At 41.7% G+C, this 20,006-nt stretch overlaps 1 protein-coding gene across 23 annotated transcripts in view; it reads right to left on the minus strand.

The window, feature by feature from the left end:
* CADPS2 (calcium dependent secretion activator 2) overlaps positions 1–20,006 on the minus strand; it is a 585,486-nt gene that overhangs the window by 362,204 nt on the left and 203,276 nt on the right. For 22 of the 23 annotated variants that reach the window (XM_073328224.1, XM_073328216.1, XM_073328226.1 and 19 more), the window contains one exon: positions 3,005–3,085. The exons of the other annotated variant lie outside the window; for it this stretch is intronic. In XM_073328224.1, coding sequence (XP_073184325.1) covers positions 3,005–3,085 — 81 coding nt within the window. The remainder of the gene's footprint in view (positions 1–3,004; positions 3,086–20,006) is intronic. 23 annotated transcript variants of the gene reach the window in all.

Genomic DNA, 20,006 nt, shown 5'->3' on the forward strand with positions numbered 1-20,006 from the left:
GTTGGGATTGTGAAGCTGGACCCCCCACCCCCACCTGGTAGAATATACTTTCCTACCGAAGAGATCCAGCTTCTTCACCTCCGTGGACTTAGGAGTGGGTCCCGACTATCCTTGCCTTTCCTCTTCGTTGGCAACCTGAGTGAGTGCCCAGCTGAGGGTGAATGCACAGGTACTCATACCCTTTTGAAGGCACAAAATACTTCCTCTCCACCCCTTTTGTCTGTGTGGGGAGGGGAGGCGTGCTTTTGCCACAGTGCTTTAGTAGTATTCTGGATGGTCTTAATGAGGGGAAAAGCCACCCCAGAATGTCACCCATGGGGTCGGTCTCCTCCGACACCTCCTCTTCCTGCATGCTCAAATTTTGAGTCACCCTTCTGAGCAACTCCTGGTGGGCTCTGTTGTTCATGGCCGGAAGCGTGGTGGATGTGCCCGCCAATGCTTCATCAGGGGAGGATAAGGAAGATGCCTTCAGAGGCACCAGGTCTTCCTGACCCTCCAGCTTGAGGAGATCCCACTGCACCGACACATCCTGGTACTGGCCCCGGTGCCAGTCCTGCTGTGGTCTCAGTGCAGGCCTGCGTGCCCATCTCTTGGCCTCATGGAGGTTCATGGGCTACAAATGATGATGATGGAGGGGCCCATGCTCCAATAACACTGACGAGGATCTGGACTCCAGCTCTTGGGCTTGGTGGTAGGCCCACGGGGTCCAGAAGGGACACTGAGCAGGCACCTGCCCCTGTGGAGGCCACGGCTTCATAGTCAATGGTTGCCCTTCCTCTTGTCTGGAGCATCTTGTCTGGAGCATCGCCTAGCCGCATACAACTCCTCCTCCGAGTCAGATGAGGACTCCGACCTCAGTGACCAAGGTGTTGCAGAGCGAGATGGTGCTGGGGAACGGTGCCAATGTGAGGGCAAGGAGTGCTGCATCATTGCCAGCTTTCCCTAAGAAGGCACAGTGCCTCTTTGTGGTGCCTGTGGGGGGACTCTACCGTCATCGCTATGAGGTCCCTACATGCCTCAAAGGTGTCTGGCGTGGAGGGAAGGTCTAACTCCTCCACCCGACAACCCCACCCCAGGGATTCCATGAGAAACGGACTCGATGGACCTCCCTGTGAAGCCAGAGTTGACGGTGCTGATTGATTCGGAGCCAGAACAGGGTGACCCGGTGCAGGATGCATCCTGCTGTTGCCTCCTTGCTCTACTACTCTAGTGGGTGAGCAACCTCTGTCAGTCTTTTTCTTGTGTGGCACTGGCAAATGGGAGCGGTGCCTGGCACTTGCACTGGAGGAGGTCTTCTGCGCTGGGGAATGGTGGTGCTTAGGGTCCCTGGAGCCCGAGTCCTTTCACGGCATCACAGCCTCTCTTACTGAGGCCGGTGCACTCCGCACCGAAGTGCTGGGCTTAGGGTCGAATACCACCTGTGCAGGCTGGGGACAAAGGGCTGGCTCCATGAGGAGCAATTTCACCCTAAAGTCCCTCTCCTTCTTAGTCCAAGGGTGGAACCTTCTGCAGATTTTGCACTTCTCAGTCTGATGGGCTTCCCCAAACACTTTAAGCAGCAGTCATGTGGGTCTCCCTTTGGCTTAGGCTTCAGACAGGACCCGCACGGTTTGAACCCTTGAGACCGAGGCATGCCCTGGTCCCTTGGAGGGAAAGGTGGTGGGGGAAAGCCCTAACTAAAACTTAGCTAACTATAAACTACTGGAACTAATACTAAGTTTTAACTATTTACAGGTACAACAGGAAAAAGTCCGGTAGTGGATCGCTTGCAAGAGAATAGAGCTGCTCCACAACCGTCACTGGCGTTAAGAAGGAGCTGAGGAGGCGGTGGTTCGGCAGGAACCTATAGACACTGCCATGAAGGCATGACTTCAGGGGGTCCAGAGCCGACCCGACGGGTACTGCTACGGGGAAAACCTTCCGACGACCGTGCATGCGGCGTGCACACACCTACTTGGAACGGACATGAGAAAGCACCTGAAGAAGAGGAGAAGGGTTTTTAAATACACACATGGAGCAAACCGTATATATGATTGGGATATGCATTAGCGCTACACTAGCAAGGGGCTGGGGAGCCACCAGAGTACAGAACTAGTATAGAAGTTCCTTATTTATGGCCCAGTGCCTCCCAGGGAATACTAGGTTTGGGAGAGGCTCATATGGCTCTTTCTGCAATTGGGAAATCCTGCCCCCAACCATGGAGTGATGTGGCCTATGGTACAAAGTTAGGGATGTTCTCTCCTAATGAATAATGCCAGAGATTTACTCCCCATTATCTTCCGCTCACAGTTTTTAACATGGGAGGACATGATCTGGGCCATAGTATTATATGGCCTTGTCTACATAATCATTTAGTTCACAGCAAGCTGACATGCAAATTTACCCTGCACTAGCTTGCCATTCACTAATTGTCCGTATGGACCCTGCTGATGCGCATTAACAGGTCAGTGGTGCACTCTGGTCTGGTTTAAAATAGATCCAATTTTCTAAAACATTTATAAAAAATATTCTCTTTAATCTATCCACTTCCATTTAGGATGGCCTGCACAACTCTCTGATGGCTTTGCTACTCGTAATGCCAAAATCCATCCCAAACTCATGCTGATACAAATTTTATACCATATCATACTCATGTGTGTATGAATTTCACACACTCTTTCTTTTCTCTCCCATTGAGTTCACGGACAATGGCAGAATCAGATCACACTATATATCACTTATCAAGGTGTCTCCCTCTCTCTCTCTGTATGTGTGTGTGTATATATATATATATATATATATATATATATAAAAAAGGAGAGACAGACAGACAGACAGACAAATGCACTAGACTGGAACTAGTCTGTTCTTCCAAACGGCTGCACAGCACAACTGCCCTAATTTGCTTATTTTTTCTTTTAAAAGGATCAATGGTTATAATATTCAGGAGGGTATATGGCGTGTACACATGCACTCACACACACCATTTAAAATTGCAGTCATGAAAGTGACAATCATAATTTACCTTTGTCATTTGTTCCGCCATTTGTAGACGTCCATCTAGTTCGCGTCGGATCTGAGCTGCTTGTTCATCTGCATTATCCAGCTTCGGTACAGAGCACACAAAATGCAAAAATTAATCATGTGGGACAAGCTATGGTAATTGGCTGTTTTAATTATAATAAAAATCATACATTTCAAAATAAGGGAATAACGGAAAAGCTTCACATAGTTTCTATCTGTTTAAAATGCTACGCAAACATTAAAGGTTTGACTTTCATCAGAAATGCAAGGCAATTTCCATTTGTCAGTGAATTGTGACAAAACACCATCATTAGAGAGACAAGGTGGATGAGGTAATATTATTTATATTTTATTTAATATAATATTTTATTGGACCAACTTCTGTTGGTGAGAGAGACAATCTTTCAAGCTTACACAGAGCTCTTCTTCAGCTCTGTGTAAGCTCAAAAGATAAAAGATATTACCTCACCTACCTTGTCTCTCTAATATCCTAGAACCAACACAGCTATAAGAACACTGAATGTATCATGACAAGTACAAATGCAAATTATCATGGAGGCATTAGCCACTAGAGCTCTGACATACAAAGAGATTTATATAGATTAGTTGCAATTAAAATTTCCCAATATTGTCCTCATTATTAGGATGTTATAACTTCCAAAAGTGCTTCATGGGAGATGGAATGCAGGACTGTCAAAGGACCTTACAGTATACATTTTAGATAGATACAGTAAGTGAGAGAGACAAAAAACAGGGAAGGTGAGGAAGGACTAAGATTACATAAATAGAACCATCCATGACATTTTAAAATCACATGAACCTTTTTAACAGCTGGTTTTTATTATGGGAATGACTGGAGGGAGTAGAGCCTTGTCTGTGATGTGCTCATGGCAGCCTAAACCATGGAGGAGACAAGTAGCCACATTTTACATCAGCGGGAGTATTTCTGTTGTTTTCACATTCAGTTTTAGATACAGTGACAGCTTCCCAGCTAGTTCTTCAAAGCATCTCCCTGGCCAACCAGGATCATTTTTGTTTTGGCAGGGCTGAGTTTGAGCCAGCTGCTCTTCATTCAAAAAGCTGATCTCTTGTAAGCATTGTGGCATCTCATCATGGCAGTGATTGCATCAGAGGAGAATGAGAGATGCAGACAGGTATCATCAACATATATAGAGAGCAAGACCCATGATATCTTACTGTCTCGCCAAGTGGTGTTATAATAGCCAGTTTGAAGATTAGGTCCAAAATCTTAAAACAATTAATGGATCAGGTCCAAGCTACATTAGAGACCACATCTCCATCTATGAACTGCTAAAACCGTTGTGCTCCTTGGACAATGCAGATTACAAAGCCCACCACAAAGTATGTACGATCTGGGGACAAAACATTCTTTAGTTGCTCCTTGCTTTCTCGCTACCTGCTCCTCTCTACTACATGCTGTTATGCCCCCCTGGACATTCTCAACAGACCTCCTAGTTTTATTCACATGCTCATCAACAAATCCTTTCTGCCAGTCAATTATTTTTGCCAATTGCTTGTCTCTCTCCAGTCTAAGCTTTTCACTCCATTTTCTTCAATATATTTTCCTCTCTCTCCCATCTCTTAAAAGAGCAAAGGTATTTTAATTATTATTATAGACAGGGCTGATAGCACTGATTATTAAGGTTACCCAACACTTCCCATTATTAGACCCTCTTTTCAGTTGTTTATAACTTTGCCAAAGTTGAACAATTTGGGGTGACATTTTCTATGCCAGCTGTCTGCCTCAGACTGAATTTTTTTCCAAAAATTTCAGCCCAAACAGTTCAGTTACTGCCAAGAAAGAAGTTAAGGAAAAATATATTGTTTGCCCGTGTTAATTTTTTTTTTTTTATGATCTTTTCCTTGAACAGCTCTATTGCTCCATGCTTTGGAGCAGGGAGGTCTTTTGCTGTCCATGTGATTATCCACATTATTAAGCCAAGTTATAAACCTTTGAAATATAATCTCAGTTCACACATGGTCATTTTTAGTAGCTAAATTCCCTAAGATTGTCTTCACTGGGCATGCGCCAACCTGAGGCTGACCAGCACTTTCCCTGCAATTGCAGCTTTGGGCTGATGAGGGTCATGCAAGGTCTGGGTCCCTGAACAAAGAACAGGGAGGCTCTTCTGCACTCTGTGACTTGCTGCTGGACCCAAGCTGAGTGGAGAAGGAAGCTGCCTGATTCAAATGCAGAGGGGACAAGAGTCACACCTGCAAAGGAGGGGCAGGGTAAGTAGATTGGAACAAGGAACCTATCAAGGGAGAGGGAACCTGGAACTGGGAAGTGGAGTGCAGGGAATACTGAGACTTGCTTTGCAGGACACTGGGACTGGGAGCAAGGAGGAGACTGGGACTGATTGGGCAGGGGACTAGTTAGGAGAAACAATAACTGGCTACTGCAGGTTTTACTTGGACCTTCCTTTGAAGCATTTAGTACTAACTAATGTCAGTGACAGGATACCAGATTAGATGGATGGCTATCCTGATCCAGTATGGCAATGTCTATGTTTCTGCATCTTCAGCTCCATAGATAGCATTACTATTGAAATTACATCCTCCAATAACTGGGAATTCTGCCTAAGTGGCAGATAAGACCACCTACTTATGGAGGTCATTCTGATTAAGCAGATGCTGCTGTAATAGCCCTTACTTAGGCAAAACTGGCTTCAATGTGAGTTTATCTGAGTAAGAACCACAGGTCAGATCAATAGCATAACATCTTGATCAGTTTACTACCTATTTGTTTATGTACATAAACAATACAGAAAGGGAGCATAGGTCTACAGAATGAGCACCCATGTTTTTAAAGGTTGAAATCCAAAGACAGCATGATTTGCAGTTCTGATTGTAAATATCCTTTGTTTACTGTTCTATTACCTAAAGGACCCTAACATATGTTCATGCATTTTGACACAAAAGGGAAATGGCACTATGTGAAAAATATGGCTAAAGTGCAAGAACAACTTAAAGCGGAAGAGATAATGCACTAAATTCCATGATGTTCATTTGAGTTCCTATACACACACAGTATGTCAAATATCATTCATAGAAGAAATTAAAACATTTTAATTATATACAAATGGGAATATTGACCTGACAAAAATTATAGTTCTTCACATCCATAATTATTAAAGTTTGCTCTTCCCCCTGAGCATTTCATTGATGTTAAATTAGTTTCTTGTAACTTTTTAATTCCATGTTAATGTGAAATAACAAATGTGCAGCTTTAAATGTATTCTAAATTAATGACTGAATTCAAAGTATTTTAAACACATCTGCAGTTTTGGGGTCCATTTTCATTTCTGTCACATCAATCAAAAAGCACTATTACTTGCTTCTATGTTCTTTGAATGGCTGACAGCTCCTGGGCCACATAATATTCCCCAATAATCATTTCTTCCCATGCTGACTAGTCGGGATCCTGCTATATACCGCTGAGAGGTGCCTACCTGAGGTAGCCAACGGTTCCCACTATGGCATTTCAGTCTGATAGCCAAGGGGAAAAATTAGAGACATATGGTGACTGAGGTAGTATCTTTTATTGTATCAACTTCTTTTGGTGAGAGAGACAAGCTTTCGAGCCACACAGAGCTCAAGAAGACATGAAGAAGAGCTGTGTGTGGCTCGAAAGCTTGTCTCTCTCACCAACAGAAATTGATCCAATAAAAGATATTATGTCACCCACCTTGTCTCTCTAATATCCTGGAACCGTCATGGCTACAACATCATTGCATACAACCATGGAAAAGTTGTCAGCCACTGTGGTGCAATAAAGGTCACAGTTTGGCAGGTCATGTGTTCCGTTTTAAGCTGGACAGTTCTGTTTCCTCAAGGTTTGTCCCCTGTCCAGTATGAATGTAAAACGACATGGTTTTGTCGAGCATCACACTGCATGGGATGGAGGACACCATATTGAAGACAGCACCACTCTGTCCCCACCAGCATGACCTCATGCAAGGTCATGATGGTGGCGGCAGGATCACGCAGGGAGGAGTGGTGTAACATCGCTCCCATAAGTCCGGAATGTCTGGTATTCTGCGCATGTGCTCAATGGCCATCCTAGTCACAGCAGAATAGTTTAGAAGCCTTCTTATGATGTTAGAGAGGGGGAAAGGTTGATTCCTCCATTCTACCAGCAACAAATGGAGTCCAGCACTGCTCCTGGGAATGAGAGGGTAAAGAAAAAGCCCAAGGTCAGATTCACGGCTGTCCTGTGAGTATGTAGCATTTAGAAACATGGTAGGCATGGAATATGTAGATACAGGTTTTCCATACTGTCCCCTTTCCTGGTCACCAAAGGTAGGAGTACTCAGAAAAAGATACCTGTTCCCGGCAACACTAGGTCTGTGAGGCCCTGATTCTGCCAAGATTTATGCATGTGCTTAACTTTACACACACCAAGCAGTCCCATTGACTTCAACTGTAAAGTTAAGCACGTTCATAACTCTTTGCAGTGACACAGCCTAAGAGCAGTACACTACTAATGTTGTGCGTTGACCCCAGAAAAGACTGTCAATCTTCCTAGAATTTCTCAAGCTTAGGAGCCAGGAGTACTTAGCAGCTAAGTATGTACTGTAGAAGGATCAGCAACTCTCAAATAAGCCAGAAAACACAAAAGGCCAATGCCTAATCAAGAGCACTTCTGGAGGAGGCATCAGTAAAAGCTCATCTCTGGGGACAGAGTATTGGTTTCGCCCTCAAATTATTTGCACATGCAAAACAAGCAGAATAAAGGTTTATATAAAGGCCAGTCTGTGTAGTTTTCCCAAATACTTCAACTGGTTTCTATTAAACTCTTTTTTAAAAACTCTTATCAGTCTTTTGTTTCAGATAGATGGGAGTGTTACAGTGGGAAAAAATCACTCTTCAACGTCTTATCAGACAATTCCTTTTCATTTAACCCCAAATTAATATGTAAAGTACATAATTCCTAATTTTATTTATCAAAATAGGAGTCTAGTTCTTCAAAGGTGTTAACAGTGGGGTTGTTGGGCTTGCTTTGTTTGTTTGAGGGGTTGTTTTTGTTTTTGCCTTCTTACAGATTAAATTCTGGATTAAAATTATGATAAAATTTACAATTTTCAGATGCATAAAATGATATCCAAATGAAGTATTTTGCTTTAATATTTTATTTCTTTTTCTAAGAATTTACTTATTTCAATGCTGCTATGGAGCCTGAGTGCTCATTCCGACATGTGTCAGTGCTTTGTGGGAATGGGGATGCAGTGCTCAGCATCAGGGATCAAGCCCTAAAACCTTTACATTCTGACTTGAATGTGAAATCTTTGCACTATTATAGATTTTTACACTTAATAATGGACCTCATCCTGGAAGGTGCAGAGATCCTCCTGCAAGTTTCTAAAGGCCCTGCACTCTCATGGTCTCCATCACAAGTTTCAGGGGTACGACACCTCGTAGAAGGAGCTTTGCACTTAGCAGGATCAGTATTTCCTATAGTAGCAATATATGGTTCCAATAGCACTGCATCCTAATGGCCTAGGCCCAAATCCTCAAAGGTGACATCAGTGAAAATTAGGCCCTGATCCCTCAGGACCCTGAGGATCTGGGTCCTGATCCTGCAAGCTCTACACACAGAATTTCCATTATTTCAAAGGGAATTCTGTGTACATAATCAGTTCTTAATTCTTCCTTTTCCCATGCCACCCAATTAACCTCCTCTCACAACCAACCTACACAAAGTGCAGAAAATATGCTGGATTTGGCAAATAAAAACATTGTGCAACTGGTAGTATTGAAACAAACACAAGAGGATGAGGAAAGACCTTTCACACATACAGACAATCTCCAAACTTTGCAAAAAAAAAAATAACCAGGATCTTTTCCTTAAAATTATATATCTTCTGGATGAAGAATAAAATATACATCATTTACAGGAAATCCTAGGTCAAAAGACAACTTCAGGGCCCTCTGAAGGATGCTCTAAAGTAAACTATAGTACTTTCACTTCAATCTGTCTGCAGCTAAAAAATAAAAAGTGTATTATAAAGGTGACCTGCAAAGCTTTTATGAAATATTCTAACATGTTAGCATGTACATTTTAAGTCCTAATAACTTTTAAAACTTTTCTTTTGTCTAATGCTTAAAAATAAATATCACTATTATCCATCAAGTCATAAAAAATAAAAATTCTGCCAAGCCTACAACTAATGTCAAGCTAGATGCATAGTTTAAATCTTAAATCTCTCACTCATGTTGTCAGGAAGGGGGCTTACAAGCACTATTTTAAAATCATGAAAAGAGGCATTCTGACAAAAATGAATCTATGGGGGAAAAAAAGAAGGTAAGGTCCAGTCCACACAAGAGATCCACTTCCTGGACACTACCGTGCTAATAAACGATGGTCACATAAACACCACACTATAACGGAAACCTACTGACCACTATTCCTACCTACATGCCTCCAGCTTTCACCCTGACCACACCACATGATCCATCGTCTACAGCCAAGCTCTGCGATACAACCGCATTTGCTCCAACCCCTCAGACAGAGACAGACACCTACAAGATCTCTATCAAGCATTCTTACAACTACAATACCCACCTGCAGAAGTGAAGAAACAGATTGATAGAACTAGAAGATTTCCCAGAAGTCACCTACTACAGGACAGAACTAACAAAGAAAATAACAGAACGCCACTAGCCATCACCTTCAGCCCCCAACTAAAACCCCTCCAACGCATTATTAAGGATCTACAACCTATCCTGAAGGATGACCCAACACTCTCACAAATCTTGGGAGACAGGCCAGTCCTTGCCTACAGACAGCCCCCCTACCTGAAGCAAATACTCACCAGCAACCACATACCACACAACAGAACCACTAACCCAGGAACCTATCCTTGCAACAAAGCCCGTTGCCAACTGTGCCCACATATCTATTCAGGGGACACCATCACAGGGCCTAATAACATCAGCCACACTATCAGAGGCTCGTTCACCTGCACATCCACCAATGTGATATATGCCATCATGTGCCAGCAATGCCCCTCTGCCATGTACATTGGTCAAACTGGACAGTCTCTACGTAAAAGAGTAAATGGACACAAATCAGATGTCAAGAATTATAACATTCATAAACCAGTCGGAGAACACTTCAATCTCTCTGGTCACGCGATTCCAGACATGAAAGTCGCTATTTTACAACAAAAAAACTTCAAATCCAGACTCCAGCGAGAAACTGCTGAATTGGAATTCATTTGCAAATTGGATACAATTAACTTAGGCTTGAAGAGAGACTGGGAGTGGCTTAGTCATTATGCAAGGTAGCTTATTTCCCCTTGTTTTTTCCTACCCCCCCCCAGACATTCTTGTTAAACCCTGGATTTGTGCTGGAAATGGCCCACCTTGATTATCATACACAATGTAAGGAGAGTGGTCACTTTGGATAAGCTATTACCAGCAGAAGAGTGAGTTTGTGGGGGGGGGGGGGTGAGAAAACCTGGATTTGTGCTGGAAATGGCCCAACTTGATTATCATACACATTGTAAGGAGAGCGATCACTTTAGATAAGCTATTACCAGCAGGAGAGTGGGGTGGGAGGAGGCATTTTTCATGTTTTGTGTGTATATAATAAGATCTTCTAAACTTTCCACAGTATGCATCCGATAAAGTGAGCTGTAGCTCACGAAAGCTTATGCGCAAATAAATTGGTTAGTCTCTAAGGTGCCACAAGTACTCCTTTTCTTTTTTCATAGATCATGAATTTCATAAGCTGAAAAAGTGAACAACATTGAAAGTGCTTTGTAGATCACCTTTAAAGAAGGCCAATACTGTAAAGGCATGATTTTTAAATTATACAAAATAGGCATGTGATGGGGCGTACAAACCTCACAAATCAGGAGCAAGTTAATGGCCTGTGGGGGGCCAAATCATTCCCTCCCCATGACACCTGAATCAGGTACCCAACATCCAGGGAGGAGCTAAAATGGGAGAGCCCAGATCATTTGTTGCACGGTGGGATGGAGAGAAGACTTGGAACTCTCAATGTAGGAGAGAAAAGTTGCTGGGGCCAGGAACTGAGAAACAATGCTGCCTACCCAGGACCTCTCTGAGGGCATAGAAAAGTTTGTTTCTTTGTGTTGATTTTGGACTTTCGGTACCCCGAAGAGGTGGGACTGTTACATGACATCACTGGAGGGCTGTCACCTGAACTCAGAAGCTGTTGAAGGACGGGTGGAGCAGAAGAAGACAAGATTAAGAGGGAAACAGAGGCAGAGCCACTGGCTCACCACCCCACACCACCAGTGGAGTGCGGGAGGGTTTGCAGCCAGAGTGAGGTACAATACTGGGACCTGTACATATACAGAAATAATATTTTCTGCTTTGGAAATTATAGGGATACATTTCTGTTTTGTATATCACAACCACCAAGTGTTCCTCTTCCTTTTTCTTCCATATTATGGGTGACATTTTGTGAGGTGCAGCACAGATTTTGCCAGTCGGGGGCAGGTGGTGCTAAGCTGTCTGTAAGCCACATTTGTGCTCTCCTGATTCTGGGCTGCTCTGGTGGCCAGAGTAGTCTTTAGTGTACTTTGGCAGCCTTTTGGTGCTAAATTACAGCAAGCTGTGCCCTGCAGCCTACAGGCAGCAGGGCTATCCAAAACCTCTGCAGTGCTACCTGATGTGGTCCCACCCCCTTTTGTTCCCGACCCATGCCTTTGGCCTGCCACTTGTGCCAGAGATCCTCAGGAGACAGCCAGGGAAATTCTCCTGGGGCCCTTTTATGCCACTCTGGTCTCTTTACCTATATGAAGCAGGGGTGAAAATTTCACACCATATATCCAATACCCTGTTGAGGACAAGTATTCATGCAGCTACACAACAAGACTAGTCAACAACTACATGCACTGTACTGGCCTGAGTTATATAATCCTTATATTCAACATGTGCCAAAAAGAAAGTTCTCAGAAGCTGTGTCTGGAATCTTTAAGCTGACTTACCCCAGAACACTACATTTCAAGCTTCAAAACATGAAATCTTATTTCTTACTCAAAGCATCCCTTAGACCCTCTTAATCCATAGGCCCAAGTTCTGTATGCAACTCTGAATGCTCTTGTACCCTGGCTTAAAAGTATGCATGCAGGAACCTGCCATGGTGAGAATTTCTGGGCCCTGAAAGTATCTTAGAAGTCCTCGACTTGCCTATATTATTCAACCATATCTCATAAAAATACAATTAAGACTGCAGAAGTCAGCATATTGAATTAATATTAACCTGCAGAAAAATGTTTAAAAAGAAAGAAAATGTCAATCAAAATCCACAAGAACACATTTATTTTACTAATTCTATAATGACAACTCCCCTGGCAGGTAAGTGCTTTGGTGAGAGATTAAAACACTAATTAGTGAGCACAAAACTGGAAAAAAAAATTCAGACACTAAAACCAAAAGGCCTTTACACCACGTACTAGATGTAGGCTTGATAGTTTCAATTCCAAAGCTAGAACCACTCTACTGAGAAAGACCTGTACCTATATACTGTTCAAGCTTTGGAAATGAAGAAAATCTCCAAAGTGATCTTAACAGCCGTGGCATCGGTGCTCTCTCAAACAATTATGCTCCAATTTACTAAAGGATTTAGAGGCCATCAACATCCTGAATCACACTTCAAAGTAAACAGGACTATTAAGCAGACTCAGACGCAATACAAATATTATTCATGCCAAATTCATTACACAGATAGGTAGCTGCATTCTGCATTAGCAGGATCTTTCAAGTAGATTTCCAGTTTTTCATTTCAGTGGCCAAACCAAACATTTGAAAACTAACCTAAAAACTAACCTAAAGCCTGGTCTTCCTGTATTTTGCAGTTGAATTTTGTCATCTAGAGCAGTGCTACTCAAAGTAGTGGTCTGTGGACCGTTGCCGGTCCGCAAGCCATCGGCTGCTGGTCTGAGCGCACATTGGAAAAAAAAAATTGCCGGTCCCCCACATCAGATAGTTTGAGAAGCACTGATCTAGTGACTGGAAGGAATACTACTTTGCTCCATCATACTACTTTGCTACTTACCCTAGCCTTGCACAGGAGAGAATGGCATCAGTTGTTTCAATTTCCCTGTTTGGATTTAAGCAGACCCTGGCATTCCCCTTTAATTGAATAGTGAAAATGAATTTTCACTCATTTATGCAAAAGATCCTTTCTGTCATGTGCTGTCCATGACACTGTTGTTGCCCCTCAAATCCAACATTTTAGACATAATCATGCGGTTCCATTTTTCTTTTGTTTCCTGAGCTGAATTTAAAATACTTTTTCTGCTGTATGAAGTTCCAGAAAGTCAAGGACTCATAACTCAAACAATTGTTTCCCTCGTCCCAATCTGGTAATCCGAGCAAACAGTTTGTAGAAGAATTCCATATTGGACCACATAACATATCCCAAATCTTTTGGGGGAAGTTGCATTATTTTCCCCAGATTTTATATAAGGTAAAAGTCCAGGCACTGAGTTCTCCATTTACATGGACACATATGCACAGAAAATGTTAATTATGCAATGTGGGATTCACATGAAAAATGTACACTGTGAACTGGAAACAAATATTTTAAATATTTATTCACTCACTGTGGTCTGTTTAGGGATAGAGGGGAGGAAACCAGAGAATCATAAGTGGTCAGATATTGAATTGTAAGTCTCCAATGTTTCTTTCAGTTGTATTTTTCAGGTCTATAATTTATTGCTATTATGAAGATCTTTTCAAAACTTGGGAACTAACAGGTTTTGGATGGAAAAATCCAATAAAAAGAGAAGGTTGGAAAATTAAACCATTACAATGAAGCTTAACATTGAAATCTATTTTCTTTCACACTTAAATGATTTTTCCTCTATCACATGTATTTATTGGTTTGTTTTCACAGGACTGTTCATAAATGCTGGCATACTGGCACACTATCTTTCTGTTCTCTGATTAATGTATTCTTAAATGCAGATCTTCTGCCCATAGATTACTTAGGTCTTGCATCATACAAAAAAAAGGAGGAATCCAAATCTTGCCCTACTAATATTGGCAATCTATTTTTAAATGTGTGAATAGTTTTCAAAGCTAGTCTGAAACAGCAGGCTCTGAAACAATGGTAAACGCCATACTTCCCAGCATGTATACCTCATCACGCTACTAGTATAGGTAAGGCTTTGTTCTACAACCTTAAGTCCAAAAATTAGTGAACACTCTGCCACTGACAAAATTTGTTTTTCATCACAGTCGTCATTTGTCCACATGACTAAACTACTGTGCCACTTGTCACAAAAATGACAGTCTCTGCTCAAGAAAGGCATGGAATTGAGATAGTAGGGGATCAACTCTTCCCATCAGTTGTGTATATACCACTCCCACTGTAGTCAGTGGAAGGTGCATGTATACAACTGATGAGATAACTGACCCCACCAAGTAAGTGTTGCATTCCATTGTCAGACAGATAGCTAGAACTGCATAGCACCTGTCGCCACCTTAAATGAGGCACCAAAGACATCAGTCTCTCACTTTTATAAGCACTTATTTCCTCATTTTGAAAAAGTATATTGAGAAAGGCTATATTTATATATGGTCAACAAACCAACATCAGCAGGGAATAATTCTGTCACAGGATACTCTCTTTAATAGAATGAGCACGGGATGATTTTGTAAAAGACTCAAAAAGATTTGTCATCTAAAGATCTACAATGCTATTCAACACCTGAAATATCCCCTATCTAAATAAACACAATATAGTATTACTGAAAGTAGTAAATTAATGAGATACTTGTAATAACCATTCAATAAGGTTCTCCCTACAGACACACCTGGTACTATATTTATTTACCTTTATTGCATTTATCAAACAGCTCAAGAGAGGGTCTAAAAGGCAGCAAAAGCCCAGCAGTAATCAATACAAAGCTGACTTCTGATTTGTTCAGCTGCTACCTTTCTTTTCTTCTTGGTCAGCAAACAGGATGTGTTTTGTAGATGTATTTGTACATGAGTGAATGGATGATACCTGAAATACTACACAAGGTTTAAATCTTTAAAAAAGGATTTTCATTATTTTTCTGGGGTTTGGTACATATATTTTTAATGTAACACTTGAAATTCCAGTGCCTGACATTTCTCTTGTCTTTCTAGGTAAAGTTATAATATCAATTAAATATATATAATCTGCGAGTGCTGTAACGGCTGACCAGCTCATTAAATTAATACTCATTTGACATAAAACTAGCAAATTATATAACTACAGGGAATGGCTCAGAAATAATGTGGCAGTATAGGTTTTTCTGTTTTTTTTTGTTTTGTTTTTGTCATTTTGATATTTTTATTCTATTTTTTCTGGATACCTTCAGTCTGCATATCTAAAGTTAAAACTGGAATAAAAAGGCTATGGTTTGCGTCCAAAAAATGACTGGAGTGAGTGAAAAGTTCAGACAAAATGCTTAAACTGAAACGAAGTGATAACTAATGCTGAATATATTGAAGAACAAATAAATTTGCAGCCACAAATGAACCACCGAATACTTAAACCCTAAAAGGAATTAAAAGACCTCTAATGTAATTAAGTGATATAACTTCTTCTGTCCTGGCACCAAGAGGAGATAATTCTAAACTAACTAATCAGAAGAGTTAACCAGAGGGTCACCTTATTATGATTTTTTTAATCTTTAATCTAGAGAAATGAAGGGAGGGGGTTTGAGGGTATAAATAGAAAACATCACAATGGTCGATGTTTTCTCCTTATTAGCTACCAGATATTGTGACCTCAGGCCTGATTTAGGGGCAGGCAACCCATGTGACCCACTGGTGGTGCTGGGCTTGCACGGTGTCAGGCTCACAGTGCTGTTTTTGTTGTTACCGACAAAAGGACGTTTAAAGAAAAAATGTTTCATGTATTCTGTATTTGGATTCATTTTTCACTAACCTCCTAAAATGTTCTGGACCTTTGTAGAATCTTCTAGAACCTTCCAGAGTTTCTGAGATCTATATTTTCCTCAAATGTTGTCCTACTATGTGATCAGCCATGCTCTCATGGATATATAAAGGGTGGGGCATTACCAATCAGTTGGCAAGATATAAGAACAAACTGAAGTGAAGTGAGAGCCCAGCTGCGATATTGTGAACCTTGTTTTATTGTAATTGTGAAAGTATACTTGTGTTTTAAGACTTGAGGAGTGTAAGTAGTGACTAATAAAGGACATATTTCATGAGACACCAGAGATATCTATCAAACACCTATCTATGCAACAATGTAAAAGAAATACTGTTACTTCTTTTGCCAGGCTTAAAATTGCAAATTAGCAGATTTACCTGAAGATAAAGAATGGAAATGTGAGGAAAGTAATGGAGAATCATCCAGTTCTCCTGGTGGCGCAAAGGAGAGTGATAATAAAGAAAAATCTGGTTTACATGAAAAGGAGAGAAATGATAAAGAAGAATCAGCCTCACATTATGACCGAAACAGCAGTGAGAAAAACTGCACACCACAAATCTATACATCAGATCCCGCTTTATGGCCAGTGATTCTAAACTCTGCCAATATTGATTATAAAATTTTGAACGGGCCAGGCAAAATCAAGGATATTTCATTTCCTGTAAATGAGCAGAAGTGACACTTCTCAAAGTCACACTGCGAAAGAGTGCTCAAGAGTGATGAGAAACTGAATCGGCATTGACTAGTTTACTCAAAATCAGCTGGCAAAGTGTTCTGTTTTCATTGCAAAATATTTTACAAGAATGCCAAATGTTTGCGCTTTCTGGTACAATTGCTGACATAATTTAGCTGATGCTCTTAACCAACATGGCCTACTCCAAATGGATGGAGGTCGAGTCCAGGCTCAAGCTGAATAAATGCACAGACAAGATATGTACAAGATGTATAGATCAGATGTTCAAGCATAGAGGAACATGCTTGAACATCTGATCTCAATTACCTTCTTCCTTGCAACAAATAATTTGGCTTTCTGGGGCACGTCGGATAAGTTGTTCACTGAACATAATGGTAATTTTCTCGATTTGGTAGAGTTCTTTGGGAAATACGATGATGTCATGCGTGAGCACCAACATCGAGTAGTCCGTAAAGAAACTGTGGATCATTACTGCAGCAAAACAATTCAAAACAAATTGATTGACCTTACAGAAAGGAAAGCACTTGATAAAATATTGATGCGGTTCGGCAAAGCAAAGTACTACACCGTAATAATAGGCTGTACTCCTGACACGAGTCACAGTGAAAAGAATTTATTTACAGTAAGATTTATTGATGACGAGGATGACTGTATTCAAGTACAGAAACACTATCACTTCAGGTCTATGGATGACTCAACTAGAAAAGGCCTAACAGAACTGTTTATGAGTGTTTTGAATGAGAATGAAATAAAGCTTTGGGACTGCCGCGGCCAAGGCTACAACAATAGCGCAAACATGAAGGGAAGAAACAGTGGCATCTACACATTGTATTGAATCCAACAGCTTTCTTCATGTCTTGTGGATGCCATTCCCTCAACCTGGTTGTGTCAGATGCATCATCATCATCTTTAGATTCAGTCTCTCTCTTCAGAGTACTGCTAAGGATACACATCCTGTTTTCAGCATCAACTATCAGGTGGAAGATCCTCACTGACTATGTTACAAATCTGATTGTGAAGCCGCCAAGTGACACTTGCTAGGAGAGCCAAATTGACAGTGTAAGGCCAGTGAGGTACCACATGACTGAGGTTTACGACACCCTGATGGAACTGGAGCACTCAAATAAAGCAGATGTTGGAATTTGACATGAGGCGCCAAGTCTAGCAAACCAGATTACCGACTTCAAATTTCTGGTCTCAATCGTGTATTTTGGCACGATATTCTGTTCCAAGTAAATGTTGTAAGCAAGGCATTTCCAATTAATTCAATGAACATCATGACCACTCCTACTTTGATGAGAAGCTGCTTGATTTCATTGAGGTCTACAGAGACAACAGATTTGAAGATGCCATCACTGCTGCCAAAGAAATGGCGAAACTTAGGAGCTGAGCTTGTCTTCAATAAAACTTGTATTCATCAGAAAAAGAGACAGTTTGGTTACAAGGGCAGAGATGAGGTGATAGGAAGCTCGGAAGAAAAATTCAAGAGGGAGGGGTTTTTTGCTCGCTTGTTGACACTGCTAGAGTGCCCATCAAAGAAAGATTTGGACAAATGAAGTACGATTAAAAGATCTGGGGCGGGGGGTTGTATGACCTTAGTAAGCTGTCGGTGGACAGGAAAACACTCACGAACAATTGAATGGACCTTCACCAGACGCTGACACATGGCGAATGTTTAGACGTCAATGACAAAGACCTCTATGTCAAAATCGACAACATCCATTACATTTTGCCACATCGGAAGCCCTTTCCACTCCAAGTTCTCCAATTCATTCATGATGTAGAGATGAAGGCCACTTTTCCTAATGCATGGATAGCTTTGATGACTCCGCTCATGCTGCCAGTCACAGTTGTGAGAGATGGGCGCAGCTATTCGAAGCTCAGGCTTATTAAAACATATCTTCGATCAACGATGGCCAACAAGAAACTGACATCAATTGCTATTTTATCACTTGAAAATACCAATGGTCAGTCATTGGATCTCTCTGATGCTGTGCTTCAGTTCCCGAGGGCAAAGGCAAGAAAAGCGACCTTTTGAATTAAAGGATTAGGGTTAACAAACATTCTAATGTTGTCACCTACTGTAACTCTATTTAATACTAGCCCACCAAATGTTGGTGCAGAGTTCAATTTCTTGATGCTTAGTACCTTTCAAAATTAGTACCTTTTAAAATTAAAAAGTTTCTATAACCTTAGAGAAATTTTTTATTTGCTTATATATGGCATGAATAAATACAGATTTACAGATTCCAATGTGTAAATTTATCATCTTATATGACATGGATAAATCATGCATGCAAATCATGCATCAAAGTTGTGAAATGGGCTATAAATGCAATAAAAAATAAAGTATTCAAAAGTTTAACAAAGGGGGGGCGGGGAGAGACACCGAAAATGTTCCTTGCCTGGGGCACCATTTGGTTTAGGGCTGGTCCTGCTGTGACCTCTTGACACTCAGAGGTCTAAAGATTTCATTTGATGAAGCATATTTTCACTTTCTTCTTGAGCTAAAGTCACATGGCCAGTCTACTAATTAGCTTTGCAGAAATGTGATTTTGGGGTCTTTCCTGTTTTTCCATGTTTGGTCTTATAAATAGTATAATGTAAATGCTATGGGGCAGATCTACCCATAAGTTCAGGCTGCTTTTTGCCACTCCAGTGATTCAAAGCACCTATAAACTGGTGCAAAGCAAAGGGATGTTAGTGATGAATTGTACCCTACTATATGCTAGACCTGGTGGAAAGCTTTTCAAAAAAATTAATTGAAATTTTTTTTAAAATAATTTTTTGTTAATTAGTTTGCCCTTTTTCTACCCTACCTATATCTGAAATCTAAGTTCTCTCTAAACTCCACGGATTAAGCACCGCATAGGGCTCAGGCTGTGGCGGTGAGAGGCGCCTCTCCCTGCCGGCCGCAGCCCAGCCCTGGACCTGCCATGGCCAGGGGAGAGGCACCCCTCCCCCGGCCCCAACCAGCTGCAGACCTGCCACAGCTGGAGGACAGGCGCTCCTCCCTTGGCCCCAACCCAGCCCCAGACCTGCTGCAGCCGTGGGAGAGGTGCCCCTCCCCACCAGTCCAGGTGCTGCTGTGGGGAATCCTCCCTCCCCATCGTAGCCCTGTAGCAGCCTGTACCCCAAGCCCCTCATACCTAGCCCCACCCCAGAGCCCTCACCCCCAGCTGGAGCTCTCACCCACCCACACCCCAACCCTCTGCCCCAGCCCTGAGCCCCTCCAACACTCCAGACCCCTCAGCACTACCCCCGCCACATGAATTTTATTATGTGCACCAATATGGAGGTGATGTGTCATACATCACCTCCATATTGGTGCACATAACAAAATTCATTCCGCACATGCATGGAAAAAATGAGAGG

This window comes from Lepidochelys kempii, chromosome 1 (assembly GCF_965140265.1).
Source record: "Lepidochelys kempii isolate rLepKem1 chromosome 1, rLepKem1.hap2, whole genome shotgun sequence".
Classification (NCBI taxonomy): Eukaryota; Metazoa; Chordata; order Testudines; family Cheloniidae; genus Lepidochelys; species Lepidochelys kempii.